At 42.8% G+C, this 17807-nt stretch overlaps 1 protein-coding gene across 1 annotated transcript; it reads left to right on the top strand.

The window, feature by feature from the left end:
• Positions 1–5153: 5153 nt before the first annotated feature.
• On the top strand, positions 5154–17340 carry LOC103295131 (ferritin light chain-like). Its single transcript, XM_054718314.1, has 3 exons — positions 5154–5160; positions 8433–8879; positions 17327–17340. The coding sequence occupies exons 1-3, from the start codon at positions 5154–5156 to the stop codon at positions 17338–17340; spliced, it is 468 nt and encodes a 155-aa protein (XP_054574289.1).
• The last annotated feature ends 467 nt before the right edge of the window (positions 17341–17807 follow it).

Genomic DNA, 17807 nt, shown 5'->3' on the forward strand with positions numbered 1-17807 from the left:
AGAGGAAGGGAGAGGGAGAGAGATATAGAAACATCAATGATGAGAGAGAATCATTGCTTGGCTGCCTCTTGCACACCCCACACGAGGGATTGAGACCACAACCTGGGCATATGCCCTGACAGGGAACCAAACAATGACCTCCTGGTTAATAGGTCGACACTCAACCACTGAGCCATGCCAGCCAGGCACGGATTCTTCATCTTTAAATGGAGGTAATAATGCCTCATTTACATTTTTTTTCTAAGGATTTAGTGAGGTAAATCTAGCATGCATTGTCTCATCAAGAATTGTCAGCTCTGCCCTGGCCAATGGGCTCAATGGTTAGAGCCATTGGTCAGTGTACTGAACCCGTGGGTTCAATTCCTGATCAAGGGCACATACCTGGGTTGCAGGTTTGATCCCAGGCCCTAGTTGGGGTGTGTTCAGGAGGCAACCGATGTGTCTCACATCGATATTTCTCTCTCTCTCTCTCTCTCTCTCTCTCTCTCTCTCTCTCTCCCCCCACTCCCTCCCTTCCACTCTAAAGTCAATGGAAAAAATATCCTCAGGTGAGTATTAACAACAACAACAAAAGAATTACCAGCTCACTCCTCTTTTTGAGAAAATGTCTAAATTACATCCAAGTGTGTACATAAAACTTGCATACTCTAATGAAATATATGCAATGGTCACTGAACATATTTCTTATATGCTTTCCCATGAAACTGCAATAGCAAATAGTATTGGAATTTTAATTTTTGTATTTTTTATACGCCACTGAGTTAATACTCTACAACATAAAACCCATAAAACCACCATATTATTGGACATACAGGTGAAAGGAAGGAAGGAAGGAAGGAAGGAAGGAAGGAAGGAAGGAAGGAAGGAAGGAAGGAAGGGAGGGAGGGAGGGAGGGAGGGAGGGAGGAAGGAAGGAAGGAAGGAGGGAGGGAGGGAGGGAGAGAGAGAGAGAGAGAGGAAGGAAGGAAAGAAGGAAGGAAGGAAGGAAGGAAGGAAGGAAGGGAGGAAGGGGAAGGAAGGAAGGAGGGAGGGAGGGGGAGAGAGAGAGAGAGAGAGAGAGAGAGAGAGAGAGAGAGAGAGAGAAGAAAGAAAGAAAGAAAGAAAGAAAGAAAGAAAGAAAGAAAGAAAGAAAGAAAGAAAGAAAGAAGTTTCAAAACAGGTAGGGGGAAATGCACACTAAAGTTCCACAAAATGAATTGAAGATGATTCTCCAAGATGTGATCATTTCTCCTGGGCTGACCTGTAACTCCATGGGATTCCACGTGGTCTTTCCCACAGGAGGGAGACTATGTCCCCTCAGTTTAAATCATTAGAGGTGGAGGACTAGTGACCAGGGCTGCTTGCTTCCATGCCCAAAGTTGGATTGCACAAATACAGACAAAATAAATCAACAAAAATAGCTAAGAGGCATTTCTAAACATGTCCAGCTGCAGAAATTTATTACTATTAACTCTTGGAAAAAGGTTATTTCAGATAAGCCAACTATTTATACAGAAAACAAAAATGAAATATATATCGATTGGTTTTCAGCTTGCTATCCCAGTCCTGAGAGAGGCACTACGTGAGGAAAAGCCTCTTTGACCACCTTGCTCTTTGCCAGTGTCTCTTCCACTAAAATCCTCCAAAATTTGCACTCAGGGGAGGGCTTCAGTGTTTTATGACCATGTTGACCTTTCTTTTTCTCTCCAGTCTTCTTTTGTAAAAGACAGAATCTAAAGTCATAAATTCTTGAGCTGGCCAAGTTCTCTTCCATGGCCAAGTTAGATCTTTGAGTACAGTCAGGGAGGTGGCCCGTGGTAGACATTCTCCTAGCAAGGAAAACAAGACTTTCTCTTCAAATTGATCCCACGAATCTACTGCTCAAAGGTTGAGTGACCTTATGAATGAGTGATCCCACGAATCTACTGCTCAAAGGTTGAGTGACCTTCAGTCTATTCATGTCCCCGTATCTTTGCCTCCTCATCTGTAAAATCTTCCCTAAGGTTTCTTTCAGTCTATGCTTATTGATTTTATGTTCATTGATATTATGCTTCAGTCTATGTTTGTTGATTTCTCTTCTATTTTTGAAGCTGTCAGGCCCTTCCTGTTACCATATGTTTGGAAAATTTAAATGTAAAAATTAAGTGTATATAAGACGTCATACAAGCAGATTCCCAGTAATTTGTCAAAAGTCCAGCCCAATGTAAGTAGAGTTGAATTTGCACAATCCAAAGAAAGGATTTGCTTTTCTTTTTTTTTTTTTTTTAATATATTTTATTTGATTTTTACAGAGAGGAAGGAAGAGGGATAGAGAGCCAGAAACATCGATGAGAGAGAAACACCGACCAGCTGCCTCCTGCACACCCCCCACTGGGGATGTGCCCGCAACCAATGCACATGCCCCTGACCGGAATCGAACCTGGGACCCTTCAGTCCGCAGACCGACGCTCTATCCACTGAGCCAAACCGGTCTCGGCGAAAGGATTTGCTTTTCACGATTGTTAATAGAATCAAAGAAAAAAATGCTGTTAGAGTAATTTGAGGATTATAAAGGAGTCCGTTCTGTCATATGTGTAATGCAGATGCTAGCTGAGCTAGGTCTCCTGGCTCTGAGAACCAGATGAGCTTACTATAGCTCAAGTCCTCCTCATTCATGCCCTGTCAAAATCCAGACCTTCAGCAATATGTTTGCTCATTCCTAGAGGGTTCATTTTATTCTGTTTCCTCAAGTGCTGTCTCTGTTCTTCACTGCAGAAGTGAAACTCAAGTTCTTCCTCAAATTCCTAAAACAAAACCAAACGTTCACACACGGCATTCATAAGTGTGGTAGACTTTACCAAAAATGAGTTGAGGTGGTGAGAGACAAAAAGGAGTGTCGTGCCACAGCAACATGAAGATTTTCAAATTAAACATCAGAAATCCCTTATGTTAAACTGTGAACTGTCTACTGGTTGTTTCATCAAATGTGGACCTCAGTCTCATTTCATCTGCTAATTCCTCCTTTTTTCTCCTTCCTTCCCTCTCTCTGGATCGTCCCTCTTGGGAACAGAGAGAGTCCTCTCGCTGGTTCAAGCAGAGCATATTACCACCCTTTTTGTTGCCTTGGCGTATGCCTTCATGCGCTTTGCCAAACAATGGCAATTTTTTTTCCCAAAGAAAAATTCTGGTGTTTAATAATAATAGCAATAATCCCTTTGCATTACATATAAAGTTAATGTTGAAAACTTTCAGATAGGAATGTTAAGGCAACTATTAAAAAATATTTTCTAGAAGTCTTAATATGGCTTAGGCTGTACTGAGGGGTAAACAGTGAATGATTAATTTAGAACCTGTGATTCTATAAGGCTCTGAGCAAGACCTTGATAAGTCGAAGATGTTTGAAACACAATATGGAGGCAAAAGACCCAGAGTAGCCACCACCATACTGACCAAGAACAATGTTGAAAGACTGACACTACCTGACCTCAAGGCTTACTATAAAGGTACAAATAATCAAAACAGTGTGGCATTGGCAAAAGAATAGAGGCACACATCAGTGGAACAGGATAGAGAGCCTAGAAATAGACCCACACAAATATAGTGAACTGATCTTTCACGAAGGAGCAACAAAAGATGTAGAGTTAAATAGTTTATTGTTAATTTTACTTGTTTTTTGAGGTAGGCCTGTAGTGCTTCCCTCTCAGGACTGCTTTTGCTGTGTCCCAGAAATGTGGGGTTGTTGTGTGTTCATTTTTGTTTGTTTCCAGGAAATTTATTTATTTATTTCAGGAACAGCAAAAGAAATTCAATGGAGAAAGGATAGTCTTTTCAACAACTGATGCTGAAACAGATTTTCATAGGCAAAAAAAAAAAGAGAGAGAGAGAGAGAGAGAGAGAGAGAGAGAGAGAATCTTGGCACAGACCTTAAACATTTCACAAAAGATAACTTAAAATTGATCATAGACCTAAATATAAAATGCAATACTATAAAACTTCTGGAAGAAAAGATAGGAGAAAATCCATGTGACCTTGGGTTTGAGATGAGATTTTGGCTATGACACCAAAAGAATGAGTGATCCATGAAAGAAAAAAACTGATGTTAGATTTTATTAAATTTTAAAACTTGTGCTCTAACCCTAACCCTAACCCTAACCCTAACCCCTGTGTATCTTTCACTTGTGTTGCTGGCCCTGATCACCCCTGAGGGCTTCTCCACCTCCCCCTGCTCCTGAGGGGTGATCGGGGCAGCAGCAGCCGCTCACACCCACTGCGGGCACCAGCCTCAATTGCTCCGTGTTGTCAGTGGGTGCAAGCGGGGCCAGCGCCATCAGGCAGCAGGAGCAGGGCTGCCAGCAGACAGGGGATTGGGGACCACAAAGGGAGGAGCCGGGCAGGGGCATAAAGGATGGGCCGAGACCCACCACTGTGCTCACCGCAGCCTCGTAGCCCACAGTTCCTTTCAAGGTGCACGAATTCATGCACTGGGTCCCTGGTATATATATAAAAGCCTAAGCGACCAGCTGACTGGCCAACTGGCTGACCATCTGGTAACTATGATGCACACTGACCACCAGGGGGCAGACGCTCAACTCAGGAGCAGAAACCACAGGCATGGAAACATGGAACAGACTGATGAATCTCAGAGGGAAAAGGGGGGAAGGGAAAAGGTGGAAAGAGATTAACCAAAGATCTTATATGCATACTAGAGGCCCAGTGCACTGATTCATGCACTGGTGGAGTCCCTCGGCCTGCCCTGCGGGGATCAGGCTGAAACTGGCTCTCCAACATCCCCCGAGGGATCCCAGATTGCGAGAGGGTGCAGGCCAGGCCAAGGGACCCCACCAGTGCATGAATCTGTGCACCAGGCCTCTAGTGAATAAATAAATAAAAATGGGCAAAATATTTGAAGAACCACTTCACCAAAAACATATAGATAGCCAACAAATATGTAAAAAACACGCTAACCATTATCTGTCATCAGAGAATTGCAAATTAAATCAGCAATGAGATACCACTACATACCCATTAGAATGGCTAAAATCCAAAAAACTGACAATGCCAAGTACTAAGGAGGATTTGAAGCAATTGTGCCCCTGTGCATTTACCCAATTGATGTGAAAATTTGTTTTCACACAAAAACTTGCACATGAATGTTTAGGCAGCTTTTTTTATAATTGCCAAAAAGTGGAAGCAACCATGATGGGTGAGTAAATAAACTGAAGTTCATTCACAGTAAAAAGATAAGTGGTTTCCAGGGACTCAGCGGATGGAGGGAGGGATGAATAAGTGGAGCATAGAGAATTTTTAGGGCAGCGAAACTTCTGTATGAAACTTCTGTGATGATGGATTATGTATGACATAGCTTGTCAAAACTCATAGAACTTCACATCGCAAAGAGAGATCCTAAACATATGTAAATTTTTAAAAATTATTTAAGGAGTCAGAAAATCCCAGGAAGGAATGCAGCCTGTGACAAGAGACTGATTGTATTACAAACAAATGAAACAACTTCACTGAAGGAGGAGGGGTGAGGAAGGTGCTGACTTTAGTGACTTTGGAAATGAATGGAGACTGTAACTGCTAAAGACAGGGTGGGGATGAAGTTGTAAAGGATCAGAATTTTCTTAGATTATTGAAGTTAAGCTGGTATAAATTGAAATTAGAATGTTATAACTTTAGGGTATTGAATGTAACTCCCATGGCAAACCTCAAAGAAAATGTTTACAGAATATGCACAAAAGGAAAGCAAAACATTTCACTACAAAAAATCAACTAACCTCAAAAGGAGAGAGTAATGAGGACATGAGAGACAAAAGGCTATAGGTGTATAGAGAAAAAATAGAAAATAACAGTGGTAAGTCCCACTTTATCAGTAATTACTTTTAATGTAAGTGTATTAAATTATCCAATTAAAAAAAAAAGAGACTGGCAAAATGGATTAAAAGAAAAACATGGCCCAAGTAAATGCTCTCTATAAGAGATTCATTTTGTATCCAAAGGCACACATAGGTTTGATATCAGATGAAGTGGGGGTCCACTTTCCCACTGGGTGTTGCTGGGGTTTCACTTCTTACAGTGTCTCGAGATAAAGAATTTTCTGAGACTTGCTGGGAGAATGAGTGATTTTTATTTGCATGGAATTAAATCCCTGTGTTTCCAAAGTCCCATTTCCCTTAGTCCAGTCATAGAAGAAGTATAGCTGGGGTTTCAGTAAAGCTAGAAGCAAAACCAATGTCCAGAGTTTCCTTTCCATGTTGGTGCTGGGTCCAGTACAGCATTAGGCTAGTTGCAGTCCAGTAGTCCGTTGTGTGTGGGGTTCTCATGGCCGTGGGCTATGTGGATCTACAGATTTAATACAATACTTATCAAAATTTGAATGATGATTTTTGCAGAAATAAAAATTACATCCTAAAATTCCCATGGAATCCCAAGGAACACCAAATAAGCAAAGCAATCTTTAAAAAAGTTGGAGGACTCACATATCCTAATTCCAAAACTTATCGCAAAACTACAGTCACCAAAACAGTGTGGCACTGGCATAAGGACAAACACATAGAGCAATGGAATACAATAGAGAGCTCAGAAATAAATCCCTGCATATGTGGCAAAATTAGTTTTGGCAAGGGTCCCAAGACTAGGTGCTAGGAGAACTAGATAGCCACATTAAAAAAAAAAAAATGAAGTTGGATCCTTACCTAACACCAAGTACAAAATTAAATCAAAATGGATCAAAGACCTAACATAAGAGTGAAAACTATAAAACTCTAAGAAGGAAACATAGGGCAAAAACTTCATGATACTGAATTTTGCAACGATTGTTTTGGATATGATACCAAAGATGAAAAAAAAATAGACAAATTGGACCTCATGAAAATTAGTGCACCTAAGGACATTATCAATAGAGTAGAAAAAAATCCACAGAATGGGAGAAAATATTAGTAAATGATATATATGATAAGAAACTAATATCTAGAATATATTTTTAAAACTCCTTATACTCAACCCTAACCAGTTTGGCTCAGTGGATAGAGCATCGGCCTGCGGACTGAAAGGCCCCAGGTTCGATTCTGGCCAAGGGCACATGCCCGGGTTGTGGGCTCGATCCCCAGTGCGGGGCATGCAGGAGGCAGCCGATTGATGATTCTCTCTCATCATTGATGTTTCTATCTCTCTATTCTCTCCCTTCCTCTCTGAAATCAATAAAGAAATATATTTTAAAAAAAACTCCTTATACTAAAAAACAAACAAACAAACAAACAACCCAATTTAAAAAATGGGCAAATGACTTAAATAGACTTTTGTCCAAATAAGATATATGTACAAATGGCCAACAAGCACATGAAAAGATGCTCAACATCATTAACCATCAGGGAAATGCAAGTCAAAACGACAATGAGATACCACCTCACACCCATAAGGATGGCTACTCATCAAACAAAACAAAACAACAATAACAACAAAAACACAGAAAATAACAGGTGTTGGTGAGGATGTAGAGAGATTGAAATGTGCATTGTAGATGGGAATGTAAAAATACACATCCTATGTGGAAAACAGCAAGGTTACCCCTCAAAAAATTAAAAATAAAATTATCATATAATCCAGCAATTTTACAGCTATATATGTAAGAGAATTGAAGGCAGAGTCTCAAAGAGATATTTGTACACTCACCTTATAGCAGCATTATTCACAATAACTAAAATGTGGAGGCAACCCAAGTGACAGATGAATGAATAATCAAAATGTGATAAAAACATACAATGGGATGTTACCCTGCCTTTAAAAGGAAGAAAATTCTGTGATATGCTATAACATGGATGAACTTGAGAACATTATGCTAAATGAAATAAGCCATTCAAAATAAGACAATAGGGCAGTGCCCTCGGCATTCTCCCAGATGGGTCTCTTGTTTCATTGTTTGGATGGAACAGACCCAGGGACACCCAGGCTTCCAGCCTCCAGCTGCCCTCCAACCTCTTTTCCAGTCACCACCTTCAAATTATTTCAGCCACCCTCTGTCTCTGAGACCAGTCGACGCCATTATTTTTATTGACATTTTTTCCATTGTTTATTCTTTTACTCACTATTTTAATATTGTGAAGAATCAGGGTCTTCATTTATTTTATTTTAAATCACTTTTTATTTTTTTATTACAGTTGACACACAATATTATATTAGTTTCATATATAGTTGTAACCCCAATTATTAGACATCAAATAACTTGCTAAGTGACCACCCCGATAAATCTCATATCCACCTGACACCATACATGTTTATTAGAATATTATTGACTATATTCCCTGGTCTGTACTTTACATCCCCATGGCTATTCTGTAGCTACCAATTTGTACTTCTTAATCCCTTCAACTATTTCACCCTTCCACCCAACACCCCTCCCATCTGGCAACCGTCAAAATGTTCTCTGTATCTATGAGTCTGTTTCTATTCTGTGTTTTTGTTTATTGTGTTTTTTAGATTCAATTGTTGAATTTGCCATCAACTGCCTAGTCAACCTGCATCCACTGGCCTCCTACACCTACCTCTCTCTGGGCTTCTATTTCCACCTCAACAATGGCATGGGCCACTTCTTCTGTGAGTTGACAGAGGAGAATCTCGAGGGTGCCAAGCATCTCTTGAAGATGGAAAACCAGCTCGGTGGTCATATTCTCTTCCAGGACGAGCAGAAGCCTTCCCAAGATGAGTGGGGCAAAACTCAGGATGCCATGGAAGCTGCCATGGTCACGGAGAGGAATCTGAAGCAGGCCCGTTGGTATCTGCATGCCCTGGATTCTACCTACAAAGACCCTGATCTCTGCGACTTCCTGGATAACTGCTTCCTGGCTGAGGAGGTGAAACTCATCAAAAAGATGGGCAACCACCTGACTCACCTCCAGAGTCTGGCTGGCCCCCAGGCTGGGCTGGGTATCTCTTTGAAAGGCTCACCCTCAGGTATCAGTAGGAGCCTTTGAAGCCCAGAGGTCTCTGAGGGGCCCCTCTGCAACCCCCTGGTGTCTGACTTCTGCCTGAGACTCTCCCTGAAGCTGCTAGGCAGCCTTCTAACCACTCTGGAGCCCCCTCCCATGACCTGGACCAAATAGAAACAATAAAGCTTTTTGCAGATAATAATAATCTATAATAAAAAAGCATAATATGCTAATTAGATAGGACATATTTCCAGATGACCTTCCGGACGAAGCCGGGGCTGCGAGGGAAGCCTGGGTTCCGGGTGCCAGAAGGAAGCTGGTGCCGGCAGCCAGAGGAAGGAAGGCCTACTCTTGCACGAATTTCGTGCATTGGACCTCTAGTAATAATAATAATAATAATAATAATAATAATAATGCTATCTGATCCTACTTATATAAAGTACTTAGAATAGTTAAAATCATAGAACTGAAAGAATGTTAGTCTCCAGGAGTTTCAGGGGGAGGAGGGAGCAATGAGGAGTTATTATTTAATGGATATAGTTTCAGTTTTACAAAATGAAAAGAGTTCTAGAGGTGGTTGATAGTGATGGTTGCATAACAACATGATTACATTTAATACCATTGAGCTGTACACTTAAAATGGTCAATTTTATATTAAGTGTATTTTACCACAATAAAAACAATCCAAAAGTATATTAAAAATACTAAAGGCAAAATAAACTGCCATTGTACTGTACTCCTATTGATAAAGTTGTTTCCATTGGGGATACAGTTACAAAATTCTGACACTGTTATACACATGTTCTAGAACCGATCAATTAATTAAATGAATAGCAGATGGTGGGAGCCAGGTTTCTCACTGTTGGAGTAAGAATTCCACACTGATGGAGTGGGGAATTTACAAATAAGCAAGGGGAAGAAGTTAGAATGATGCATGTGCTAATTCATTGGAGCTGGAGACATCAGAAATGCAGAGTTACATATAGAAATATTTATAGATATGTGTATATACATGGATTAGTATACACACATGTATTACTTTGCTCTGTCAGCTTAGAAAGATTACCAGAAATGACAAGAGTGTATATATAGCATATAGATCTTAGTTTCTAATGCCATTTTCCAATAAAAGGAACTATGGCTAATTGGAAAACTGGCTGATTCTAGGAGAGACACAAGAAATATACAAGATGAGCCTGGAGCATCCTGTAGTGCTGGAAAATAAGAAAGAAAAAAAAAGAATGCATAATGATGGGGGTATGTCAAAAGGACACAGGAGCTCACTGAAGGAGTTCCCAATAACTGATGCTGGAATAAAGAAATAAATAATAAAATAAATAACACAGTAGTGGACTATAACTCATAGTATGAAATAAACATACAAGTCCATATTAATAACAGTAAGTTGATAAATTAATGAGTTGGGCAGAAGAGACAAATCTGTGCAGAATTCCAGACAATTAATGTATCCACCCTGCCCTGAGGGCGGGAGAACAGCTCCCCACTTCCTACATATGAGCCGCGTGTGAGCTGCTTCCTTCTTCCTTCCAAAAAGGGCAGCTTGGACAGAGGGAAAAGGAGTGACTGTGCAGCGGAGAAACCTGACAAACACTACTTCATGCACATGATCCAGGTCCCATCAGCAGCCACAAAGCATGTTCATAATATGTACCCTGAATATGACACTAGGAAAATGGCACTTCACCTTCTCTCCAAACCCTATAATTGCAATCTTATGAGAAAAATATCAAACAAAATTCAACAGAAGTGCATCCTACAACATACCTGGTCAATACTCACACTGTTAGGGTCATCAAGAACAAGGACAGTCTGAGAAACCCCCAGCCCAGATGAGCCTAAGGAACTAAATGTAATATAATATCTTAGATGGGATTCTGGAACAGAAAAAAAGACCTTAGGTAAATACAAAGGAAATTTTTTAAAAAGTGACTTCAGTTAATAATATACCAACATTGGTTAATTATGGTAGCAAACACATGAGAGTAATATATTATAGATGTTGATAATAGGGAAACTGAGTTTGGGGTGTCTGAGAACTCTCTATACTATCTTCCCAATTTTTCTGAAAATATAAAACTGTTCCAAAAATTAAAGTCTATTTAAAAATATACAGTATAAAACACCACAAATATTTATTGAGTAAATGAATGACAGTACTTAAAATCAAGGCAGTTATACGCTACAGAAAGATAAGACATCACACATGCAATATCAGTAGCATAAGGATGTCTGATCAGGGTGTCAGGTAATTAGTAAACAACTACATGTATTATCTCATTTAATGCTCAGAATAGCCTCCTGAGCGAATGCTCAGTATTATTATTACCATTACAATTATTTCCATTTTACAGATAAGGAAGCTGAGGCTCAGAGAGGATAAGTAACTTGTCAAGTCATACAGATAAAAATGGCAGAGCCCGGATGTGAACTCAGCCACACTGTTGACAAAGCTGGGCACTTAATTACTTAGTGCAATATCATAAAGGAGTAATAACGACAAGTAGAAGCTGTTCTCTGGTGAGTCAGGCAGCTTTCATGGCAGCCTAGGGATTGGAGCTGCTCTGAAGGTTGGGGAGGACCAGAATAAGTGGAGAGGTGGAAGGAGAGCTTTTAAAATAGAAAGAAACGGTAAGTGAAACCTAGAAGGTTGGTATGGCCGAGGCCTCCAGCACGCAGAGGTGCCCTTACCCCGGCCTTCTGTCTACTGCACCTCTCCTCCACTCTGCTGGGTCTTGTCAAATTCATGCCTGGCCAGTGTTGCTCAGTGGTTGAGTGTCAACCCATGAACCAAGAGGTCACGGTTTGATACCCTGTCAGGGCACATGCCAAGGTTGCGGGCTCGATCCCTGGTAGGAGGCATACAGGAGGCAGTGTTCTCTCTCATTGATGTTTCTATCTCTCTATTCCTTTCCCTTCCTCTCTCTCTTAAAAAAAAAGGGGGGGGGGACACTCACAGCATGGAAAGACATAATTTCCACTCACAAACCCACAAATACTTTCAAGAAACCAAGGTAAATAAAACATAGCAACTGGAATTCCCAGAAGGGTGTCCATGAAGTGGTGACACAAGGACGCACTGCTTTGACGGGCTGAGTGGCAGCCACTAAGCGGAGACTCCCTCCCATCCTGGGTTCCTCTGAGCTGGTAATGCCCTTCGATCAGCTGGGGGTCTTCAATCTCCATCCATCCCTTTGAGAACTTGCTCTTTCTCTACTACATTGGGCCCCCCAAGTTTTCCCCCCGACCCCAGGCTGTGCCACTCAAATTCTAATCCTGGATTCTGTCTCTTTACGAAGGAAACAATTTCCTATATGCTCGCCTGCAGTTTAGATAGCCAGTGTTCCTACCTAGTCTTGAGAGCAGTCCAAAGGATCTTTACCGGGAAACACTCTCTGCTTAGTTTATGTTGTTCTGTCAAGTAGACCTTTCCATGAAGTCAGATGGTCTTTCCCCGACAGCTCATCAAAGTGCCATTCTTCTGCACATCAACACCCTTCCTCAGCTTGGGCCTCAGCAGAGTCAGAGAAGTTGGTCTTCAGTTCTGCCTCTGGTCACTGACGCATTGGAATGGCCACTACTCTCCTATTGCCCTGGTGGCCCCAAGACCCGCCCACAGGGACCTGCTCAAACAGCCCCACAGGCCAGACTTTCACCAGCGCCAGCTCTTCCACGATGCTTGCTGTGGGCTTATTCCCTGGAGGAGAGGTAGAGGCACTGCTGGGTGAATCCTCTCCTAGATGACGGGCTGGGTCTCGCCAGCCCTGGCCAGCCCTGTAGTCCTGATAGCCTTTGTATGTGCGAGGGAGCATGTGGGAAGGGCTATTCATAGAGATGAGGGTTCCTGAGCACTTGAGTCGCTTTGACTGCCAGGAGGGGCACTGCTGGGAAGGACAAAAAGACAGATGCCCTCCGGTTGAGAAACGTTAACTAGTAACTGTAAATAATAGAATGGACTTGCATTCATTCATGGAGCAAGCATAGATTAATACCTACCATAAATCGTGTGCTATGTTAGGCATTTGATTGGCATTAATTTATCTGTGACGTTTTAACAGATTGGAGCTAGGGGTGCAGCCTAAGGCCACGGAACAGAACAAAGCTAACTAGCCCGCAGGAGGAGGACTGTACTTTGCACTTGTTAATTCACGCTTCCAGCCAGAGGAGCCACTCAGGAAGAGCCAGGAGATTCTGGAAACACAAATATCTGCCCTAGTTGATGAGTCCTTAAGGGACCCTGAGTGTTTGGGAAGGAAAATCAAGCAATCACCTCCCATTCTGTCCCTAAGCCATGACAAAGCTGAAGTAGAGAACCTGGGAGTGTAGGGCTCCCAGGAAACATTACATTTGCAAGGCCCAGATCTCCCATTGACCCAGAGACAGCCCCCTTCTCCGCCTCCCCAACCCCTATCAGAGTGAAGTAGCCAAGTGCAGACAATGCACTGTCATCCCTGGCAAAGGACCTTGGCAGGGAGGTGCTCCGCCTTCAACACACTTGTGTGCCCTTTTAATTACAGTGTTTGTCAAGAGCTCTCAGCTCCCACGCACCCAAGTCCTTATCATGCCCGACTGTTCTCCAGCAACCCTGGGCAGCAACAGAGCAATTAACACAACTGCTAACCTCAGCTCCTCGGGACAGCCAGGGTCCCAGCTGCAGCTGTTACTGTCTTGCTATTTCCAAACCAGCGCCTGCTGCTGTTGGTCAAGGAGAAAGGCTCTCTGCTGCCCTCTTCTCCCCAAAGAAGTCATTTTCCAGGACAGGAAAAGGCTGCCACGGAACTTCCCGGAGTCTGGGGGGGAAGAGCGGTTCTCAGTGGTTCACATCTCGTTTCCTCTGCTATGCCAAGCAAAACACAATACCCCAAAGAAGAAACCAAGTGAGTGCTGGCGATGACACTGATTCTCCTGGGAGACCTTAGCTCAGAGGCATCCATGGTCCCTCGGGCACATGCTTGGTGTCTAAATTGGATGGGGACCATGGGTACTTGATTTGGGATTCTTTGGAATAGAAAGGAAAGGGGGATTCGAGAAACAAACATCGTGGAGGTTTACAGTCTGTTTGCTGAAACATAAATATTCCCATAACTCTCGCTTTTCCTTCAGAGAACATGCCAACACAGAAACCCCCAGATCTAGAAGAACAGGAGAAACCCAGAGCCTCGGGCTCTAGAAGGGACGGACTCCTCCTCCACGCTGTAGTTTCTTCTCGGGAAGGTCCCGTAGAGGTAAATCATCGCCACGGTAACCAGTCACAAAGCTGGGCTTCAAACGCACTCTGTTAGTGCCATTGGCTATCACCCCCTTTCCAGACTTTCAATGCAGCAGCCAAAGTAATGTTGCCACGTGATGCTTCGTGGAGACGGTTTCTTTGTACTGATATGGCCACACACCGGGAGTGCAGGACCCATGACGGCAATGTCAGAGAGGAGTTCTGTCCTGGACCCGGGTTTGAGGTACTTCTCTCTTCTCTTCAGTTCTTCAGCTAACACCTGTTCACCTGAAACAGCAGGGTTTCAACTCCAACGCACGTGTCTACCAAACTGCCTAGCTACACACACCAGAAAACCACGCCCCGGGCTGTGCTTTTCTGACCTTTGAAGGAATTAATATAAACAGTGAGTGCTGACCTTTTTAAGGCACCAATTCCTTGAGCTTCGAATAATACCAAGGTTGTCTGATGTTAGTGATTGGAATTTGTAAGATGATTTTATATTTTTCAATTGTATTTCTATAAATTATCTTTCTTAAAGTCTCCCAATACCTGTGAAGAAGCTACAACAGATGTAACTAATATGATGTTATTACTAGGATCATCTTCATTATCTCCATTTAACAGAGGGAAACGGAGGCTCATGGAGCTAGGTTGTGGGAATGGTTCCGCAAGGAGTCAGGGTTGAGGCCAGGACCGTGCCTCTGAGTTCTTGAATCTAATTCTAGCAAATAACTAAAGACAGAGAAGGCGCCAACGGGTGTCTTTGAGGAAAATGGAACTGAAACTTGATGACAAGTGTCTTCCTGCTCCTTCTCTGAGGGCCTGCTTTTCATTCCCAAGAGTGGATTCCGAGCCGCCTGTCTGTTAGGCTGAGTGTTTCGTTCCCTGAGCAGGTCTGTAAATGTACCCAGTTTTACAGTCAGAAAAACGCTGCCTGCGCCAGCCAACAAAGTTGAAGCCAGAGCCTCTATTCAGAAATGTTCTTCTTCAGCAAATGGCACTTGTCCTCTTGCCACGAACGTCCTGCCCCGAGAGCCCACACAAGGAAGAACTCAGCAAAGTGAGTGGATTGTTTCCTTTGGCAAAGGCGGAGAAGTGACAAAAGGCCGACCATCTCTATATGTGTTCTGATGAACAGGTGACTTACTGCTGTATTTACCTAATAAAATCTTTCTCCAGGTGAACACACTGAGATGGAGTGTTTTATTTGCGTGTCAGACCCGGGGCATTAAAAGGATAAGCCCCAGTACATATAAACCCCTTTTCAAAGACACACAGGAAAGGAGGACTTTAAGTAGAATGAGAACAAGTCCAAACTGAGAGGTTATTCTGAATGGTATGTTATTGGTTCAAACCACGAGTTTTGAACCCATAAACTGCATAGAAAGTGCTCTTGTCGCCCTAGCCGGTTTGGCTCAGTGGATAGAGTCAGACCTCAGACTGAAGGGTCCTGGGTTCAATTTCGGTCCAGGCCACGTGCCTTGGTTGCAGGTTTCATCATCGGCCCTGGTCAGGGAACATGAGGGAGGCAACATATCGATATGTTCTCTCGCATCCATGTTTCTCTCTGTCTCTGTCTCTCCTCCTTCCTTCCACTCTCTCTAAAAATCAATCCAAAAATATCCTCGGGTGAGGATTAGCAACAACAGCAACAAAAAGTGCTCTTGTCATTTCTTTCGGGACTCGCCCCTCTGCGATTGCCTCATTTCCAATGAGAGAGAAGAAGGAAACGGGCGTAGAGGCTTCAGGGAGATATTTTGGGGCCAAATGGTGAGATAAAAGGAGAGAAGGACTCGAAGAAAGAACACCTGTTGGGAGGCTATGGCAATGATCTTCACTGAGACAGTTCGACTACGAAGAGGGAATGGGATGAAGAAATGAAAGCAGAATTTCCAAGGAAAAATCTACTTAGTAACTCAGCAATGTGGGTAACAGGGCAACAGGCTCTAGACTCAAAAGCAGCACCAAGGTTTCTCCTGAAATAAATATATTTGGGCCCTAACTGGTTTGGCTCAGTGGATAGAGCTTCGGCCTGCAGACTGAAAGGTCCCAGGTTCAATTCGGTCAAGGGCATGTACCTTGGTTGCAGGCACATCCCCAGTAGGGGGTGTGCAGGAGGCAGCTGATCGATGTTTCTCTCTCCTTGATGTTTCTAACTCTCTATCCCTCTCTCCCTTCCTCTCTGTAAAAAAATCAATAAAATATATTAAAACTAAATATATTTGGGGAAGATTTGGAAGTTTGATTTGGGACATATTGAGCTGGAAGAAGCACTGGGATGTCCCAGACCTCCAGCGAGCAGTAAGAGAAGTCTACATCTCCAAGGGAAGGCTGGAGCCAGCACTTGGCATCCTGCACCTTGAAGCATGAAAGTGGATTAGGCTGCAGAAGAACAAAATATGCTCTTAACTAACATTAGCAAGATCCATTTTATGTCCTAAGCACTGTGCTTAACACTTTGGAAGAATCCTTTGATTTCATCATCACAACTCCATTAGGTAGACAGAGTGCCAGTTCTTACAATTTTCCAAAGTCACTCAGTAGACAAGCAAATAGTGCGACCAGGATTAGAAACCAATTTCTCTAACTCCAAAATCATAGCCTAAATACAAGAGAAGATGAACTGGCTGACTGGTGCCGACCAAGGAAATGATGGAGGTTAGATTGGCTTGTCTGCCCCAGCTACAAGGAGAGACTTGTAGGAGACTTGTGGGAGACTGCCGAGGCCAAGAAGATGGGGGGAGGGGGAGGCGGGCAGAGCCTTCCACACCTGGCTAGAGCCTCTCCGCAGAGCTGGTGCCAGCCAGGCTCCTTTTGCTAAGAATGTATGCCCAAGTGAGAGGGGTGGACCCATTGAATCAAGATCATCCTGCTCCCCTCTGTTTATTCTCTCTCTTAGCCACTTCCTGAGCAAACTTGCTTAGCTTACCCAATCCGGTCCTGTGCACTTTGGAGCCAATCAACCCCCTCCCCCAAAGCCCTAGAAGCTTCCTCTCTACTCTCCCAGATGGTTCTGCTGATGAGCCGGACTCCTGGTTTCTGCTCTGAATCGTGTTCTTCTTCAGTGGGTAAACTGAGGCAGCAGAGTGTGACCCGAGAGTCAACAAGATGGTGTCTTGGATGAGATCCAAGTCAAGCCTAGCAAAATTGTGAGGTGGGGTAAATGCACCTTTCTTCATCTCCCCTTTTTGGCCTTTTCCCCAAATTCCCTTCAGGTTCATGCTTTTGAGCCAGTTTATTTGAGGGAGGGGTTCAGACACCTTATGCCCACTTCTTCCTTTATAATCCCTTTAGCAAAACTCTCCCTCAGGAAAAGATATGGTAAACTCATGTACTTTAACATATAAATGACTGACAATGGCTTTACTAGTGTGTACCAGCTCTACCAGGTGTCTAATGTAACACAAAGCTATTCGATTTGTGCCAAAGGAACAAAGCTCTAGGTATAAACATCTGAAAGTCAACTCAAGGAGGAATATTGAAGAAGAAAAATCAGGCAACTTTCAAAGTATAGTGTACCTGAATAGATAGCTTATGCTTATTAGGTCCCTCACAGTAATTTCAAATTTTTGCTTTAGAAAAAAAAATACTCTGCAATTGTTAAAACCTAATCATCCATCACTTCAGTCAACATAAAGTTTTATCATGTAGGCAATTTAATCTACTGAAAAATACGAAGCAGAGAACTGACTCAGT

The sequence above is a fragment of the Eptesicus fuscus genome, chromosome 6, assembly GCF_027574615.1.
Source record: "Eptesicus fuscus isolate TK198812 chromosome 6, DD_ASM_mEF_20220401, whole genome shotgun sequence".
NCBI classification, from domain to species: Eukaryota; Metazoa; Chordata; class Mammalia; order Chiroptera; family Vespertilionidae; genus Eptesicus; species Eptesicus fuscus.